Source organism: Hylobates moloch, unplaced genomic scaffold, assembly GCF_009828535.3.
Source record: "Hylobates moloch isolate HMO894 unplaced genomic scaffold, HMol_V3 SCAFFOLD_22, whole genome shotgun sequence".
Classification (NCBI taxonomy): Eukaryota; Metazoa; Chordata; class Mammalia; order Primates; family Hylobatidae; genus Hylobates; species Hylobates moloch.
In genome coordinates this window covers 21,717,578-21,736,729 of record NW_026652297.1, presented here as the reverse complement: position 1 = coordinate 21,736,729, position 19,152 = coordinate 21,717,578, and the positions used below count along the sequence as shown (strand labels likewise).

Sequence of the window (19,152 nt, the reverse complement as noted above, 5' to 3'; positions counted from 1 at the left end):
TTTGGAAACTACAGCCTAGACACATTAGATTATCATTTTTGTAAACTATACCATATATTTCAGTATGCATACTTATTTCAAGGCTGTTTTGGGGGTGATGTGTGTGTTTGTGGGTCTATGACAGTGCGGCGCCTTCCTGGGACTGAGGCACGGGGCCTGCGCACAGGCGCTGCGTCCCCTGCGTACCCTACGCCCCCGCCGCGTGGGCGCCGTCGTCCCCCTAAGCCCCCCCACGCAGGGGGCGGGGGCGCTGCCACCTATTGGCTGAGGCCGATATCACGCGCCCCGATACCCGGCGCAGGAGCCACCTCCCGGAGCCCCGCGGACCACGCCTCAGTCCGCCTGCGCTCCTCAGCCTGACGGGGTCCGCCTTTTGGTCGCTCCTCAGCCTTGTCACCCGCCCTTGGTTTTCCTTTTCTCTTCGTCTTTGGCTCCTTTGACCACTCGAAGCCGCACAGCGGGTTCCAGCGGACCTCACGGCAGCCCCAGAAGTGGGGCGCCAAGCATTGCCTCTGCTCCTCCTCGAGCCGGTCAGGAACTGCTGCCTGCCGCCATCATGGTGAGTTGAGAGAGAAGCCCGAGGGCCAAGGCCGGCGGAGTCTTCACTCGTGGGTGAAACTCGGCTCTGCGGGGGCAGAAAGTGAAGTCACCCTCGGCTTTCCTTTTTGGGGGGGCTCCTGCCTGGACGCACCACGAGCCATGACCCACAGAGTGGGGAGAGGCGGCCTGGCAGTGGCGCGGCCTACACAGAGAGGCAGGCGTGGGACGCCGAGGGTGGCAAGATGGGGGTGAACCCCGAGGACGCGCTGCCTTGCCGGCCACGTGCAAGGGCCACGACCTTCTTGAGGCACCCATTTCCCGGCTCGGGTTCTCTGCTGGCAGAGGTTTGGGGTGTGGGTTCCCCACCCCCGACTGCCCCACCCCTCCCCCACTCCCACGCGGTCTCCCACTCACGCGCCCCCGCCCCTCCCCCACTCCTACGCGCCCCCGCCCCGCCAGCCTCATTTCTGGCGCTCTCCCCGTGGCTCCGCAAGATGGCGGCGGGCCTGCTGAGGGACTTGCCTCCTTAGACTTGGAGGGCCGGAGCTTCCTTAGGAAGTGGTTCCCTCCTGGTCCCTGTACTTGGTGGGGTGGGCGGGGTTCGTGGGGGCCTCAGCGTGGGGTGTGAGGCGTCCTGAAGGCATGGCCCGCTAGCTGAGGGGGGCTGGGTCGGAAGTGCCTGTGGTCCCCTCGCGCCTGTCAGCTGCTGGGTACTTGCTGATGGCGGTTCCCTCGTGCGGCGGCGACAGGCAGAAAAGCTCGCCTGACGTCATCTTTGCGGCACGAGGTTGGTTTCAGTAGTTACCATTGAGAATTTTAGAATTTTTAAATTCTGGGCACAGTTTTTTCCCTCTCGATAAAACCAGGAACCTCTGACAAAATGTTCATTTGGTAGACAGCGTTAGGTGTGCGTTTTTGTGAGTTTGGTAAATGCCTAGTGTTGCTTCAGCGCCACCACAAGGTGCGGCTCTGAACACGCAGACCAACCACTGAGTCAAAGAATGCGCGTATTGCATGCTGTGTGTGTGTCTGCATTGATCATTTTCAGTGTCTTCAGGGAGGAAATTTATACACGGTTTATATTACCATGTATAAACATTAAAATAAAAGTAAACAACTATTATGTGTAATTGTGCAACATGTAGTTATCCATGCTAATAAAAAGTAATCACCTTGAGTTAATATTTTTAGAGTTAAAAGGAAGAAATCCTAATTGTTTCATTGGATTATTTTTTTCTGATTATAAAAGTAGCATATTTACTCATTTGAAAACCATCACCGTAAGAAAATGGCAATCCATCTTAATCCCAACACTTATAACCGTTAAATTTTGGTACATGTATAGCCTTCCAGATTATGTTTATGCATGTATTGCACATAGATGGGCCAACTTTTACAAGAGTTACACCGTGCTGCATAATACTATTTTACAACTTGCATCTTTCAATTGATGGCATTATTCTGAAGATAATTTTAATTTTCAATATATGTTAAAAATTATACCATTATTTTACCGCATTCGCTTATGGCGAATAGTTTTTCAATATTAAAACACTACTATCATGTGCTGGGCACGGTGGCTCACGTCTGTAATCTCTTTAGGAGGCTGAGGTGGGTGGATCATTTGAGGTCAGGAGTTCGAGACCATCCTGTCTAATATGGTGAAACCCCATCTCTACTAAAAACAGAAAAATTAACCAGGCGTGGTGGTGCGCACTTGTATTCCCAGCTACTCGGGAGGCTGAGGCGGGAGAATTGCTTGAACCTGGGAGGCAGGTTGCAGTGAGCTAAGATGGTGCCACTGCACTCCAGCCTAGGCAACAAAGCGGAAAGACTCAGGCTCAAAAAAAAAAAAATGCTATGAATATCCTTGTGTAAATATCTTGGCACGCTTGTATTAATTCCTTGATATGAATTGCTGTAAGTGGAATTGCTGGGTGAAAGCGCTTTGCCCCTTTAGTAACAATTTTAAGTTACGCCCCTCATTAGTATACTGATGAGTATCCCCGCCTATCAAACTATGATACATCTTTTCCAAGCTACTCTTGGTAAAGCATGTATCAGTATTTTCTCACTGATGGTGTGTAGAATGATCTCTTTTCCACACCCTTTCCAATGAAAGGTATTAGGATTTTTTAAATTGTCAACCTAATAGCTGGAAGATATTTTACTATGTTGATGTGCACTTTTTAAAATCATCAATGAAGTTGATCTATCATTAGCTTTTTAAACTTCCTTTTTATTTTTATTTTTATTGATTCATGAAAACTGTATTAATGTTCACCTTTGTCATACATAATGGAAAAAAATACATAGTAGTAATAAGGAGGTGCCCTTATCTTATTCCTAATTTCAATGGAGATGACTCTAGTATTTCACTTCAAGCTTAATGATAGGGTAGAATTAGATTGATAGAAAATAAGATTCCTCTATTTGTTTTACTTGGATTTTTAAATAATTTAAAAATGAATGCTGTATTTTATCAAATGCTTTTTCAATGGTGAGTTAAAGTAACAATATCGTGTGAAGTATTCTTGCATTTCCAATATAAACTGTATTCTTTATATACTGCTGGAATTTTGCATTTGTGTTGAGGGCAGGGATGGCTCATCTTGATGAGGCTTTGTTACATGCTGTTAGCTTTGTAAAATGCGTTGAGAAATACTTTTTTCCTCTTTGAAAATTGAAGAAAAGTGCTTGAATTTCTTAATCTCTTCTTCTGTGTCTTCTATCTTTATTTCTGGTGTCTTGGTGTGTGTGTGCACCTCTCTCTGACACAAACATACACCCAAGTTACCTATTTCTTTACAAGTTGAAAAAACTCCCAGGGAAACTGAGCCAGGTATCATTGGGTGTTCTTTCTCAAGATTGTTTTGTAAAAATTTAAATTTCTCTACAAGTTTGTCATGTCGTTGATTTCCAAATTTATTCCTATAGAGTTTATGCATAGCGTTGTTTTATAATCTGTGGTCATAACCCATTTCTCAGGTCTCTCATATCATTTTGCTTTCTTGCCTTTTTTTGCTTAGTTTTGCCAGGATTGTTTATTGCTTGAATTTCGTCCTACCCACCCCGAACTCCCCAAAAATCTACTCTTGGATTTACTTAAAGTTTTGAGTCTGATTTTCATGTCATATTTTCTTAATTTTAGCATTCTCTTTATTCGTTCCTTCCTGTTGGTATGAATGTAACTTTGATAACTACAAATTATAGCCTTTTTCCTGGTCAGTTTATGTAAATCTCAATTTGCTTACATGTTCACATAGTAATTGAATTAGGTAATACTGTGAAAGAAGCTGACATCCCAGGAGTTTAAATAATAATTTTTTCCAGCTTTTAGCTGTCTTTGTCACTTGGTTGTCCAAATATAACAAGGAATATGTTTGCTATACATAACAATGAGAGTTATGTATATGATGGTCTTGAAGCTCACCCCTGTTTACTATTCCAACATTTCTCATTTCAAAATTCACCAACTCACTTGAAGGTATGATTAAGAAAATTAATTCTTTAATGCAGTTTGTTTTCAGGATGCTATTGACAGTTACGATGGTACTTTCTTTAAAATTAAGCTTTTGCTTATCCTAAGCATTCATTTATATTTTTGGCCACAGTTTCACCAAAGGTTGTTTATTGATTGTGGATTTTTATATATATATTATGTATAAATACAGTAGGAATTTAACAATCCCTGCTAATCAAGCCGTGGTAAAAATGAAGTACATTGCTTACTTTGTTAGCTTTGAGCGCCACCTGCTGGCTGAGAACTAGGACGTGATGGCGCCTCCTTAATTTAAGATGTTATTACACTATTAAAGTGATCCAATGAATTTTATATTTACGATTCCAGTTAAGCAGGCAGCCAGTTTGTAAGATCCAAGCCAAAGTCAGACTTCCTATAATATCAAATGCCTCTTTTCCTCTTTACCAAACTACTGTTGTCTCCAAGTATCCGTTTTACTCTTGTATGGAGTATGAGAATTAGAAGAGACACCAGAGATTCTTTCCAACCATTCATTTTCAAGCAAGGAAACTGAGATCCTGAAAAGACTTACTTTACTGAACAATGGAAATCAGGTTCTTCCCAAACAATAATTTTCCTCCTCAATTCTTATGGCACTGTCACAAGGTTTCTTAACCACACCCTATTCAAATTTTGGACCAATAGTTCCTTGTTGTAGGAAGCTTTCTTTGCATTGTAGGATGTGCAGTAGTATTCCTGGCCTTCAGCCCATTAGATGCCAGGAATACACCTCAATTGTGACAGCCAGTCTCTAAACATTGTTAAATGCCCCTGGGGCTCAAAAATCTTCCCCAGTTGAGAATCAATGCATTATCATAACCTCTTGTAATCTGACACAGTTTTCTGCCAGATGTTACACTTCTAAATTAAAATACATCCAAACACTGTGGTGCAGAGACAATACTGTATATATAGCTTGTTTATCAAAGAAAAACATATCCAAAGTTCATCCACAAATCAAGGGGGAATTGAAAATGAGAAAATACAAGAATTTCAGAATTTATTTTGTTTTATTCTGTTTGGGATTTCTGAATGAACTGGGAAGGGATTGGTAAATTGTAGGGGAGGGAAATCTAATCAGGTTCCTAATAGTTGAGGATACGTAGCTTAATGTCATTTAGAGAAACAATAACGTAAGACATTTTTAGAAAGGAAAAACTTTAGAAATCGTTTTTAAATTTTTCTTCATATTGTTGTCATGAAATACCACTATTAAAAGAAAGAATTAGGAGTTATTTACAAACCCAAAATAGCAAGTATAAGCACAAACGAATAGAGAAAAGCAATAAACTCAGCTTTAGTTGATTTGACAATTTAGATTTCATCTCTAGTAAAGCTGTGTAGAATCAGTAACTTCTAGCATCTAATTAACAAAGCAGGAACTCTACTTTCTTATTCCTATAAAATTACTGTGCCTTTCAAAAAGATAACAGTTGCTTTCTTTTGTCTTGTTTTCTTTCAAACAGGTATATGTGTAATAGCTTTCTCTTTTGCACCCTTTTATAGTTACCTTTTGTAGTCAACAAGCACTTCACCAATGATTTTTAAATTAATGATGTTTCATGGTTTCCTAATGTTTCAGTTAGTTCTTAATTAAAAGTATCTTCAAAATAAGTCAGCTAAAATAGTAAAGCCAAAAAAGAAACTTGAAAAAAAATCTGAAAATAAATTCAAATAACAGGACACTAACTTGTATTGGCATACCACTTTATACTTTACAAAATGAATTCACAGATGTTATCTCATTTCCTTCTCAAAGCAATTTGCCCAGAGATACACAGCTGGCAAGTAAGTGGCTTGTAACCACTTACCTGTAAGGGACATAAACCTAGATCTCCTAACTAAATTAATTTTTGTTCCACTCTGCTATATTGCTTCTCCGACATATATATTACTTACAAATTCTACTTCAGAAAATTTTACGTTAGCCTTAGAGTCTACTGCGGAAAGAATAAAGACAGTTCTGATCAAAATCCAGAAAAAATAATGAGTTATATGTATGTGTTTCTTTATCCGAAAATAAAGATGGTATCATTTATATCTCCCTACTGTGAAAATTAGAATTATCAGTGGGACTGATTTGGTGTTACTTAGGAAGAAAAATGTTATTTCAAAAGATGATTTGAACACCCTAGCATTAGGGAAGAGGATTATAATCCTTTTTTTAGAAGGAGCTGTGACATGTGAGCAAATAATGTTTCCATGATCCATTTCCAAAGTAAAGCAGGCATACTAACACAGGGAGTGTTAAAATTGTAAAAATTCATGTTAATTTTGGTGAAAAAGGCGAAGCAGGACAAATTGGTTTAAAACTTTGGGGCTTATTTTCTTTTTGATGTGGCTTTTTGGAGGTTTTTTTTTGAGATTTGTCATCCTTTTTATTAGTGTACTCAGTAAAATGAAAAGTTGTTTATGAATATAGAACAGGATGATTTTGATTTTGATTTTTACAAATCTGAACTTTCTAATTTTGGGTTTTTTTTTTTTTTTTTAACTCATTCGCATAGTATTTTCACAAATACTAAGTATTCTTCCACAGCATTGTGCAAGACTCAGTAATGAGCAATACTGGGTTTAAGAAAGTACTGTATCCTGGCTGCGCACGGTGGCTCACGCCTGTAATCCCAGCACTTTGGGAGGCCAAGGCAGGCGGATCACCTGAGGTCGGGAGTTCGAGACTAGCCTGGCCAACGTGGAGAAACCCCCTCTCTACTAAAAATACAAAATTAGCCAGGCATGGTGTCAGGTGCCTGTAATCCCAGCTACTCGGGAGGCTGAGGCAGGAGAATCGCTTGAACCTGGGAGACAGAGGTTGCAGTGAGCCGAGATCACGCCATTGCACTGCAGCCTGGGTGACAAGGGCGAGACTGCGTCTCAAAAAAAAAAAAAAAAAGTACTATATCCTTTTGTTAAAATTCCATGCTGATCTACTCTGATAAGTTTAAATCCTGAGCCTGAACTAACTTAGAATGAAAGTAATTTATATAAAATATTTTATACTTAAAATACAAAAATTATATTTCACATTATGTATAGGTTTTTCCTGTGTATCTAATTATGATGTCTACTTTCCAAATTACAGTCTACTGCAAATCCTGAAACTCCAAACTCAACCATTTCCAGAGAGGCCAGCACGCAGTCCTCATCAGCTGCAACCAGCCAAGGCTATATTTTACCAGAAGGCAAAATCATGCCAAACACTGTTTTTGTTGGAGGAATTGATGTTAGGGTATTGTATTCATACCTCATTTTTACCTTGAAATGCATTATGAATAATGGGATTTGGGCCCTGTTACAAACTTAAGGTTTTTTTGTACTTCATGGAGGTTTAGAATTCGTTTTACATTTGACTCATAGATACTAAAAATATCTTTGACAAAAGAGCTACTAGTCATTTGGGGATAAATGGGGGAGAAATTTTCACATCATCGAACCTTCTTTTAGTAAAATTAAAATTTTTGAATGCTGAATTTTTACTCTTGAAGTTCAATTCTTTTCCATAGATGGATGAAACTGAGATTAGAAGCTTCTTTGCTAGATATGGTTCAGTGAAAGAAGTGAAGATAATCACTGATCGAACTGGTGTGTCCAAAGGGTGAGTAATTTTATCAAAAATATCTGAACTCTAGCCACGTATAGAGTATCTTCCACGTATAGAGTATCAGAGAAGATTTCAAAATTGGTATTCTGACACTTACATAAATTTGTTGCTGTGTTAATTTCTTTCATGTAGAGGATAAAAGTTTATTTCCAGCTCTCTTATTTAGTCATTTTTCTAATGTTTGTTTTTGAATATCTTCAATCTTTATTTCATACAAATGAATTAATTAATCCGTTTTCTCAAAGAATTGTTTTCTTCATATATCGTACAGTATCTTAAATTTTAACCACCTTGTCTTAGATAGTAAGTTAAATTCAGGTTCATGGATATGAATTCTTTGTTATTCCAATCAATAAAGTTTCCACACTACCCTAATCTTAGCACATTTTAACATAGTTCAGATGAAGAAAAAGCAGTATTTGTAGAGGATCTATCATGTACATCTTAACAAATATTTAGCATAGTATATTATCTTTTAGTCATGATCACTTCTGTATATTGTAGAAGTTCTGAACCATGTACTGTATGGTGATTTTATACTTCATTTATCTGCCTTTATAGCTATGGATTTGTTTCATTTTTTAATGACGTGGATGTGCAGAAGATAGTAGAAGTAAGTAATCTAATAGAAAAATCTCATTTGTTTTATTGATACAATGTTTAGTGTCGAGTGATATACTCAGTCTGGTGTAAAATTTGGAAGAGGGTACACTTTCTGGTCAAAAAAATCCAAACTTAGAGGAATCTCACAGAAGTTGTTAGAACCTGTTTATTTTTGACTGGGCACCTAGGTTCATGAACTACAGACAGGAAGGGTTGGAGACAGGGCAGGATGATGAAAATTTTTGATCAACTTTCACTCGATGCCTTTTGACACTGATTAGAGAAGTAAGGGTAAGGTAGCTTCATGATGACAAATTTTAATTTGGTGTGTAGTTATCACTGATTTTCTATGATAATAGGAACTTTAGAAGACTTTAGGTGTTCACCCAAGTCTTGGAAGTAAAGACTTGAAAATTGATTCTAGTTTTGTTACTGTTTTATTTTCAGTCACAGATAAATTTCCATGGTAAAAAGCTGAAGCTGGGCCCTGCAATCAGGAAACAAAATTTATGTGAGTACAAAAAGAAATTGTTCTTTTCAAACAAAAAAGAAATTGTGTAGCTTTTCAAAGAACTAAAAATAGGCTTTTTCTTTTTGCTTTTTAAAAAGGTGCTTATCATGTGCAGCCACGTCCTTTGGTTTTTAATCATCCTCCTCCACCACAGTTTCAGAATGTCTGGACCAATCCAAACACTGAAACTTATATGCAGCCCCCAACCACAATGAATCCTGTAACTCAGTATGTTCAGGTAAGAATTAATACGTTCCTATTCTCTTGTTTATTGTAGTCATTGTACCCTCTGTGGAATTATATCCAGTTTCCATAGTAAGTGGTAATAGCATCCCTGTTTGAATACTTTGAGTGATGGGAAATTTATTACTTTTGTTAGAAATTTATTATTCTTAGTGTTGTTCTTTATATGAGCTAAAGATCTTCTGTATACTTTGTCTTTATCTTAGAAATGACCTCTGTAGACACATGAAGAAATCTCTTCCTTTTCCTCACCTGTATAACTAGTTCCTAAAGCATTTGAAAGCAGCTATCGTTATGTGTCTGTCTAGTATATTCTTCTCTAAGGTTAGCAAATCGTCTAGCTATTCTTTATTTGCAATGATTTCCAGATGCCTCCTCATATAAATTGCTGACTTCTGGATATATTCTGATTCTGGAATGGGTAGATTTCTGATGTGTTTTACTACATAAATCCTGTGAGTTTCTGGCATATAATTTCTCTGATCCTGGTTACTTTGATATTTAAAGTAGGATTTGACATACTATCACTTACTGGTGGTAAATAACATTTTCTTCTTAATTCATTTTACTTATGTTTTAGTTTAAAAGACATTTTCTTTGCTGGAAAATAAAGTAGCAAAACAGGAGTGAAATAGTTCTTCAGTGTCTTTCATTCGTTAACATTTTCCATGTACTTGAAATGTGTAGGGTATACCTCCTCTTCTTCTCTGAACAATGGCTAGAAAAAAAGCCCTACTTGTTTCTAACATTTACTGTGAGCCATTACTGAATCTGGGTGATTCGTGTATGCTGCCACCTATATGTTTTCAATCAGTAACTATTGAAAAACATTAAGACATTATACTGTCTCTTTTCCAGTTTTGGATTATATACAGCCCTTAGTTTTTTCGAAATGAAGTACAGAAAAAGCCATAGCATCTGTAGGAGGACTACATATTACCCTATAATATTGTCAAACACAAAACTGTCTAGAAGTATTTTGACAAAGAAATAGCAAATGTATTAATTTAACTTACATTGAAGTCTGTCTGAATAGAGCCTTATCACCAGTGTAAAAAATAACTTCTGGCGGGGGATAAGTACACAGTATAAATAAGATAAACTTTGCCTGGTGAAATAGTCACTTTTGTCATTTGTCTGTTCCCCCTCTCCACCCAAAGGGTAACACTTGACAGAGAATATTTCTTTCTTCGTAAAGTCAGTCATTAATTTAGAATTCTGCATTGTTGTATATAGAAAAATATTTTAAAAGTTTTCATATTTTTGTTATGTTGGGAATAATATTTCTAATTTTAGAAAATGTTTTATTAATTCGTTCTTTCTGTAAACTTGATTTTCAGGCATATCCTGCTTACCCAAATTCACCAGTTCAGATCATCACTGGATATCAGTTGCCTGTATATAATTATCAGGTAATTTAAGAGGGAGTAAAATGATTTACTTTCAGATTTTATTGAGGCCTTTAGCTTGTTTATACAAATTGTCTGAATGGTTTGTCATTTTAAACTAGTGAAATGTACCTAAAATTTAAGAAAAAAATTAGTCTAGAATTAAGACCTTTTTATTATTTAGAGGTAATGGAATAATATTTTGACAGGAATATACTTAGCAATAACTTTACAACAGTTTTATGAGATTTGGTGTTCCCTTGTGTATTTCAGCATGTATTTTTTCATCTTTGCTGTCAAATAGCTGAAACAGCCAGACTGACTTTCATCAATTTTTTAGGGAGATAGAGTGAAATAAAATTATCCAATTCTCAGAGCTCAGAATTCAAATTATATTTTTATTTTAGCTGACTGCTTCACGATAATAGTTCTCTGAGTCTCTTTACATAGATATGACTGTATCTATGACCTATAATCATATCTGTGGTAATAAATTCAAGGAATTAATATCTCTGAGATTTCCACAATGCCAACTCCAGAAAATTGGGAAAAGGGTGAGGTTTTATATATGGAAGTAACAACAAGAACATCAGGGATTAGAAACATAAAGTACTTTTTTTCCATTCTGTTTCTTTTATTATAACAACAAAGGAGCCAGCCTAAGTACTTCAATATTGTGTATCTCATGTGTTTTTGAAAATGTGTAAGGAATATTTGAATAATTTCGGTTTCCTTTTTTTTTTTTTTTAAGATACCACCACAGTGGCCTGTTGGGGAGCAAAGGAGCTATGTTATACCTCCGGTAAAGTGAATTAGCCAAACATATAATTCCTGTTATTTTAAAGTATTTTTTTGTTTAACTATATTTCTTGATTGTTTTCCATGTCATATATGCCTATATTTTTAAATAGTTTTTTATATTAATGTGTTACATTTTGTTACTTTCTTTTTAACCCAGTTAGAAACTCCCATGGGAGCAACAGTGCCTCCTTCTCTCAGGTTTTTGTGTGCTTAAGCAATGGCTGGTCCACATAATGATAAGTGTTCAGTTACTTGTTGATAGACTATATAATTCAGGAAAGGTAGTATTAATGTGGCTTTAGAATTAGCATGTATCTGCCTAGAATCTGCCTCTGGCTTTACCAGCCATAAAAAAATTGTTGAAGAGGAACAGAAATGTTTTGCTGTTAATTACTGTTAAATAAGAATAGGAATAAAACAAGAGTATTACGTCTAAAACACCTAAGCTGCTGTCTTTCATCGGGATTGGAAATTTGAAGGATATAATAAGTGTTAAAATTCTCAAACACTGCCTTACTACATTAGTTTCTTAGAGTCCTACTTCTGATTATGTTGATGCCTTAAAGACATTTTAAAACAGAAGGCTGCCTTACTGTATTTTAACTGTTCATTTAAAACAAAGTTTTTGAAATAATATAATTGAATTTCAACACAACCTACATTGAAACTTTCGATACCAGCTCAGCTTTTTGAAGAATAAGTGGCTTTTAAACATATCTGTATGTCTGTTTAATTACACTTTCATTATTTTAAATATAGGCTTATTCAGCTGTTAACTACCACTGTAATGAAGTTGATCCGGGAGCTGAAGTTGTGCCAAATGAATGTTCAGTTCATGAAGCTACTCCACCCTCTGGAAATGGCCCACAAAAGGCAAACATCTAATTTTGTTTATATATATTTCATATTTATTTTTTCTAGCTTTAATAATGGTTTTTTGAGAAGCAAGCATTTTTGCCCAAATTTAAAGATAGCCATAAATTATAGATCTTAAATAATTGACTAATATTCAGCAGTTAATGTAAAGGTTGGTGAAATTTCGGATAGCCCAAATTTTCAATGTATACATAAAGTTTCTGATTCAGCAGTCCTTTCCTATATTCCAGTTCCACTAATTTTTAAAAACCATACTTCAATAAATACTGTATTAATATGATTTGGCAGAACTTTTTGGGAGCGTTTCCTCAAGAATTCTACTCTTCAAAAGAGGAATTAGTACAAATTAAATGTACCTTTTCTTTTACAATTTTGATATTTATTTAAACAGTGAAACACATTACTTACGGCATTCTCTCTATAACATTATATGTGGCAATAGTTCCCAACAGTGGTGAAGTCAGTAGTAATTATTCAAATATTGAATTAGGCAGGGTTCTTTCTTCTTTTTATCATTAGAGCAAATTTCTATAATAATACTATCACTCTTGAATCACATATGTTCTCTTAAATGAGCGGGAGTGTGGAAGTAGTTGATGTGTTGCTAATATGTGTAACACTGAAGAAGTCCCATTGGAGTGTAAATTCCTTGATTTGATACTCGATTTTAGAATGCGAATAAATATTAAAATAGCTTACAGTGTAATTGTCAGGTTTTGTCCTGAGTATTTTTTCTTGAAACATTGGAGTTCACTTAGGGATTTAACAAATTCAGCTTTTTAAACCAATATTCTATCACTAAGGTTCTAAAATCTTTGATTGTCAGAAAACTTGCATATTGAGTGATACGTGGTAAGAATTACGAATCACATTTTTATGAATTTCTTTTTTTTTTTTTCCCCGAGACACAGTCTTGCTGTGTTGCCCAGGCTGGAGTGCAGTGGTGTGATCTTGGCTCACTGCAACTTCTGCCTCCTGGATTCAAGCAGTTCTCCCTGCCTCAGCCTCCTGAGTAGCTGGGATTACAGGCACCCGCCACCATGCCCAGCTGATTTTTGTAGTTTTTTAGTAGAGACGGGGTTTCACCATGTTGGCCAGGCTGGTCTTGAATTCTTGACCTCAGGAGGAGGCAGGAATCCTCCTGCCTTGGCCTAAAGTGTTAGGATTACAGGCATGAGCCACCACTCCCAGTCTCTTTTAGCATTTTTTGCATTTCTTTAGAAATAAAGTAATATGTTCATTAAACTATCAAAAAAACCCTTATTAAGAGTGAGTGAAAGAGTCGTCTTTACATTACTGAAAACTTCTGTGTTTCAGAAATCTGTGGACCGAAGCATACAAACGGTGGTATCTTGTCTGTTTAATCCAGAGAACAGACTGAGAAACTCTGTTGTTACTCAAGATGACTACTTCAAGGTATGAATATAACAGTTATGCATAATTAAAAAGCACACTTGTTAGCTTTAAAGTATCTGTTTTCCTTGTGGTATATGTATTTTGAGATTTCTTAGAGCATTTAATTAACTGTTGGCATTTGACTATAACACAGTAAACCAGAGTGGGTTTTACCTGGCAGTATATTTTCTCCTGCTGAACCTTGATATAATGTAGTTACCTTTAGGGAAGAATCCTTCAGCAGAAATTTGTAATTGAAAGGGTTAACTAGAGAAGAGAGTTAGTTGACTGGCTTGACCAAATAGTAAAAGAAAATTTTAGATATAGAAGGCAGATCTTGGCTGGGTGCAGTGGCTCACGCCTGTAATCCCAGCACTTTTGGGGACTGAGATGGGTGGACTGCTTGAGCTCAGGAGTTCGAGACCACCCTGGGCAATATGGCAAAACCCCATCTCTACAAAAAATACAAAACTTAGCCAGTTGTGGTGGTGCATGCCTGTGGTCCCAGCTACACCAGAGGAGGCTGAGGTAGGAGGATTGCTTGAGCCTGGGAAGTTGAGTCTGCATTGAGCCATGATTGTGCCACTGTACTCCAGCCTGGGCAACAGAGTGAGACCTTGTCTCAAAAAAAAAAAAAAAAAATACATGCATATTGGACTAAAGAGAAGAAAAGGAATGGTTTACTCATAAGATATACTTGAACAGTGTGAAGGGAGAAAAGGGGTAAAGTGAAGCAATAAAATGTTGAATAGAAAGAATTGGAGGTTGATTCAGACAGAGTTGGTGAAGTGGAAGAGAATGTGGGTAGTTGAATTCCAGAAAGATCTGATTTCTGATCCCGCCGTCTATCCATGTTGGATAGATAAATCTTATTAAGGCTCCAGTTTTTACAAGTCTAAAATGAGAAAGTACAGGACTAAAGGTTTCTGGGTCCCTGTATGAATAGGAAAAAGAACTAACTTGGTCAGTCCTATGGGAGAGAAATATTATGGTTCGTAAAGGGAAGGTGTTTTTTAAATAATAGGTTTATTGAAATATATAATTGAGATACAAGTAATACAATTTACCTATTTAAAGTTTGCATTTCACTGGTTTTTCATATATTCAAAGTTGTGTAACCATGACCACAATCAATTTTAGAATACTTAAATCACCCCAAATATCACCCCCCTACCTTAGCAGTCACCTGCTATTTTCCCCCATCCTGTGCAGCCCTAGGCAACCACTAATTTACTTACCTTCTCTTAAGGATTTTCCTGTCCTGAACATTTCATGTATATGGAATCATACATAATGTGGCCTTTTGTGACTGGCTTTTTTCACTCAGCATAATGTTTTCAAGGTTCATCAATATTCTAGCATGTATCAGAACTTTATTTCTTTTTATTTGTGGCTATTACTCATTCTGTTTATCCATTCATCTGTTAAAGACATTGGGATTATTTCTTCTTTTTAACTATTAGAAATAATGCTGTGAACATTCATGTACAAGTTATTACATGGACGTATGTTCTTATTTCTCTTGCGTATATACTTGGGAATGGAATTGCTAAGTCATATTTAACCTTCAGTGGAACTGCCAGAATTTGTCAAAACTGGCTACACACTTTACATTCAAAAGGAAATGTTTAACCATCACTTTGTGCCTTAAAACAGAAAGTAGACTAGCTTTTTTTTCATCTGTGAGTGGATATAGGATGAAGCTTAAGCCTTTTTAAGAGGTTATATTATGGATCTCCTGTATAATGTAGAAGAGTAGAGCCATATAGCAGAATTAAGTTCTTAACATCTTCGCAACAGGGAGTAAACACACTTAAAGTTGACATTTGTTCTCTTGTTGCTTCATTCTGCATAGATAGTATAACTTAGAAAAGAAGGAACTGGAATGGTACATCAGCTTAGCTTGCCCAAAGTTCTGACAATTACATAGGTGTCTACAGTAGTACTTAAATGATTTTTAAAGCAGAAGATAGTCTTCTGTGGTTTTTTGTTTTTTTGAGGTGACCTCATTTAGTCACCTAGGCTGGAGTGCATGTCACAATCACAGCTTACTACAACCTCAAACTCCTGACGCAAGGGATCCTTCTGCCTCAGCCTCCCAAATAGTTAGGACTACAGACATGCACCACCACACTTGGCTAGTTAAAAAGATTTTTTTTTTAAGAGGCAGAATCTTAACTATATTGCCCCTGGCTGGTCTTGAACTCCTGGGCTCAAGTGATCCTCCTGCCTCAGCCTCCCAAAGTGCTGGGATTACAGGCGTGAGCCACCATGCCCAGCCCAGAAAATAGTTTTGAAACTTGAGTTCTCACCTGGTATTAGACAAAAGACTCCCTTTAAACTCCCAGAGTTTTCTGCTTGTTTGGGAGAGGAATCAGAAGTTGGCATCCTGCAGTTGTCTGACATCTAGACCTGTTTTGATTGACTGCATGTTGTTGTATTGAATTTGAATGCATGAGGTATTTTTGAATGTATTTACTATTTCCATAGCTAATTCCACTCTTTATTGTCTTGATTCTCTAGTCCCTTCATAATCTTGTTTCCTACATGACCTGTGCAGATACATGTTGGTGACCAGTTTTATAGATTTTAACCTAAATAGGATATCACTCTTTTGACAGATTAGGTAACTTCCAGAAGCCACTTTTATTTATATGACAGTGAAACTGAGGTCCTAGAAAAAGGCCACAGTTAACTTTGTAGAAAATAAAATACTATTATGTTATTACTCATTTGCTTAGTCCCATTTCTCCTTTTAAGGCCTCTCACTTTTTTCTCTCTGCACATCTGTAGGCAACATAGAGTGAAAAGAAAGTTTTGCAATTTTCTGTTTCTTTCTAAAGAATAATACATCTTCACAGGTTAATGATATGTCTTTAAATGCCAAAACTTACACCTTTAACCTAAAAACATGAAATTTCAGATTGGAGAGTTGTTCACAAGCTGTGGTTCCTATTAAATGCAGTTCGGTTAGTGAAAACAGTATTTTTTAGAATTACATTTTCTACCAGCTGTCTTTGGGACATTACTGCAAAATTATTAATTAAGAAGTACATAAAATGATACTGAGTCTAAGTCCTGTTATTTCTGAGTTTACTGGGATTTCTTTTTTTTTTTAATTGATTTCTTTTTTAACTAAACTTTAATAAAACAAGCCATCATGGTACATATGTTATCCCAGTTTTCAAGAATGCTTCTCAAAAAGAATAATCTTTTTTCTCATTATTTATAATGTTTAAACCCAAAACAAATGGTTTATGATTTTGACAACTTTCAGATCTATAGTAGTAATCAGAAATTTTCAGTAAAGTAAAAGGACTCTTTCTGTCTTTTCCAGGATAAAAGAGTGCATCACTTTAGAAGAAGTCGGGCAATGCTTAAATCTGTTTGATCCTCCTGGCTATCTAGTTAACATGGGAAGTTGCTGGTTTTGAATATTAAGCTAAAAGTTTTCCACTATTATAGAAATTCTGAATTTTGGTAAATCACACTCAAACTTTGTGTATAAGTTGTATTATTAGACTCTCTATTTTATCTTAAACTGTTCTTCATTAGATGTTTATTTAGCAACCGGTTCTATGTTGAATATATAGTTGAAAGTAAAAAAAAATTGAGACTGAAAGAAACTTCAAGATTTATCTGCAAGGATTTTTTAAAAATTGGCATTTTAATAAAAGCAAATACTGATTTTCAAAAAAAGTTTTTAAAAACCTATTTTGAAAGGTCAGAATTTTGTTGGTCTGAATACAAGCATTTCACTTCTCCAACAAGTACCTGTGAACATTACAGTATTTACAATATTGAGCTTTGCATTTATGATTTGTCTAGAAATTTACCACAAAAGCAAAATTTTAAAAATTGCATTTTTAATCAGTGGAACTCAGTATATAGTTAGCTTTATTGAAGTCTTCTTATCTAAACCCAGCAACACAGATTCGAAGCAAACAGTCTAATCATTGGGTCATATGTTTATTCAAAATATTTTATCTTTTATCTAGAATCCACACATATATATCCTATTTGATTAGGATAGTAATTAGTATAACTAAAATTCTGGGCCTAATTTTTTAAAGAATCCAAGACAATCTAAACTTTACTAGGTACATAAGCTTCTCAATGAGTCACCATTCTTCTTTTTTGTAAAAACTTTTTTCTTTGAAATGCTAAACTTGGCTGTATGTCAAATTGTGCAAAATATTGGTATTAAAGAATGCTGCAACTTTTTTTATGTCACTTAGAGGTTAATAAGAGTATCTGAAGGGAATTGTTTTTATAAAAACATTGAAATATTAGTTACTTTCTATAAATAGATTTAGCCTGTTATATTTCCTTTTGTAAAGTAAAATATGTCCAGAAGAGTCAAAGTACTTAGTTTTGGTATTTCTAAACCACAAAAGTTGTTTAATAAGTATATCTCAAGAATGTGCTAGAGTTAAAAGTTAGCATTCTTTCTAGATTAGCTGGTGTCTTCATTTTACATTGTGACAAACAGCTAGAGCACCAGCGCCCTTTTGCTATACCCACAGTCTTTCTTTTCCAGCCTTTGTCACTAGTCTTTGAGGAGGTTTGCTCCTAGAACTGGTGATATAAAGAATGAAAGTAGCTGTATAAGCAGGAGCAGTTCAAGGGCCAAACCCTGGAACGGTAGCAATGGAATATAATACCTTTCTAAGGGAAAAAGTTGTATCAGTATCGTTTGATCTGCCATGGACATGAGTTTAAAGCGGCTTTCTGGCCCTTCTTTCAGTGACTTCCTCCCTAAAACGTAGAGACTCTAACTTAATGTAGTTACTATGAGCCATGTTACTAGTGCTCCCTAGGGTCTATAATTCCTCAAAATTTTCATTCTGAATCTGAAGGAGAGAGTCTTTTAACTTTAGAATTCCCAAGAGGGCTTTATTACACCCCAGAAATTGAAAGCACCCTGAATTTGTCCATTTAAAAATGATCTGTAGTTTTTTTGGTGCTATAACATTCTGACACACATCATACTGTGATTAAATCTCCAGCTTACTATAAATGATATCTATATTCTAAAGAGCTACTTCTAATTATTCCAATATGACCTTAAGGAAAAGTAAGGGAATAAATCTTTGTTGAAGTGAAGCATTTAAAAGAGTAAGGGTAAAAGATAAAGTCCTGAACCTTTCAAAATGGAAAATTAATTCTGAACTTAGAAATATGCTTCTGCCTGTTGCTGATACTGTCTTTGCATACATGAATAAAAATAAACTTTTTTTCTTCAAAAGTATTTTTAGCATTCTGATATAATAATCTAAAATGGTGGGGAGTTGGGTGGGAACTGTGTAACAAGGTTTAGATTCTTAAAATGCAAAAGTATAAAGTTCAGTTTACTAATCTGGCTAAGTTAGGTCATAAAAGCAAATTCAGGTACAAAGAGAAATTTAAGAGATGCATGAACAGCAGTGCCGAGTAGGAATGCTGATGAACACGTCTGACTCTGCTATCTCATGGCTAAGGTCCCTCTCAATTTGGACCCTATGAAACATTTTTTCTACTGTACACTTTGGGCCTAATCTCTAGACCTTTTATTTCGGGGTATTGCGGTTGCCTAATAGGGCTTAAATTTTTTGTATTGCATGTACTTCATATGGATGCAATAAAAAAAATCAGTACTTACTACCTCTTCTAGCTGTAGTTCAAGTACTCT

General features: G+C 36.2%; 1 protein-coding gene across 1 annotated transcript; it reads left to right on the top strand.

The window, feature by feature from the left end:
• The first annotated feature begins 290 nt into the window (after positions 1 to 290).
• Positions 291 to 18,732, top strand: DAZL (deleted in azoospermia like). Its single transcript, XM_058433638.1, has 11 exons — positions 291 to 559; positions 7,146 to 7,292; positions 7,567 to 7,658; positions 8,226 to 8,277; positions 8,715 to 8,778; positions 8,877 to 9,016; positions 10,362 to 10,433; positions 11,161 to 11,211; positions 11,970 to 12,083; positions 13,404 to 13,502; positions 16,819 to 18,732. The coding sequence occupies exons 1-11, from the start codon at positions 557 to 559 to the stop codon at positions 16,870 to 16,872; spliced, it is 888 nt and encodes a 295-aa protein (XP_058289621.1). The 5' UTR covers positions 291 to 556; the 3' UTR covers positions 16,873 to 18,732.
• Positions 18,733 to 19,152: the final 420 nt, after the last annotated feature.

Coding starts and splice junctions, on each gene's coding strand:
- DAZL (XM_058433638.1), top strand. Junction 7,659..8,225: donor CGAACTGGTGTGTCCAAAGG/GTGAGTAATTTT, acceptor CTGCCTTTATAG/CTATGGATTTGTTTCATTTT. Junction 10,434..11,160: donor TGCCTGTATATAATTATCAG/GTAATTTAAGAG, acceptor TTTTTTTTTAAG/ATACCACCACAGTGGCCTGT.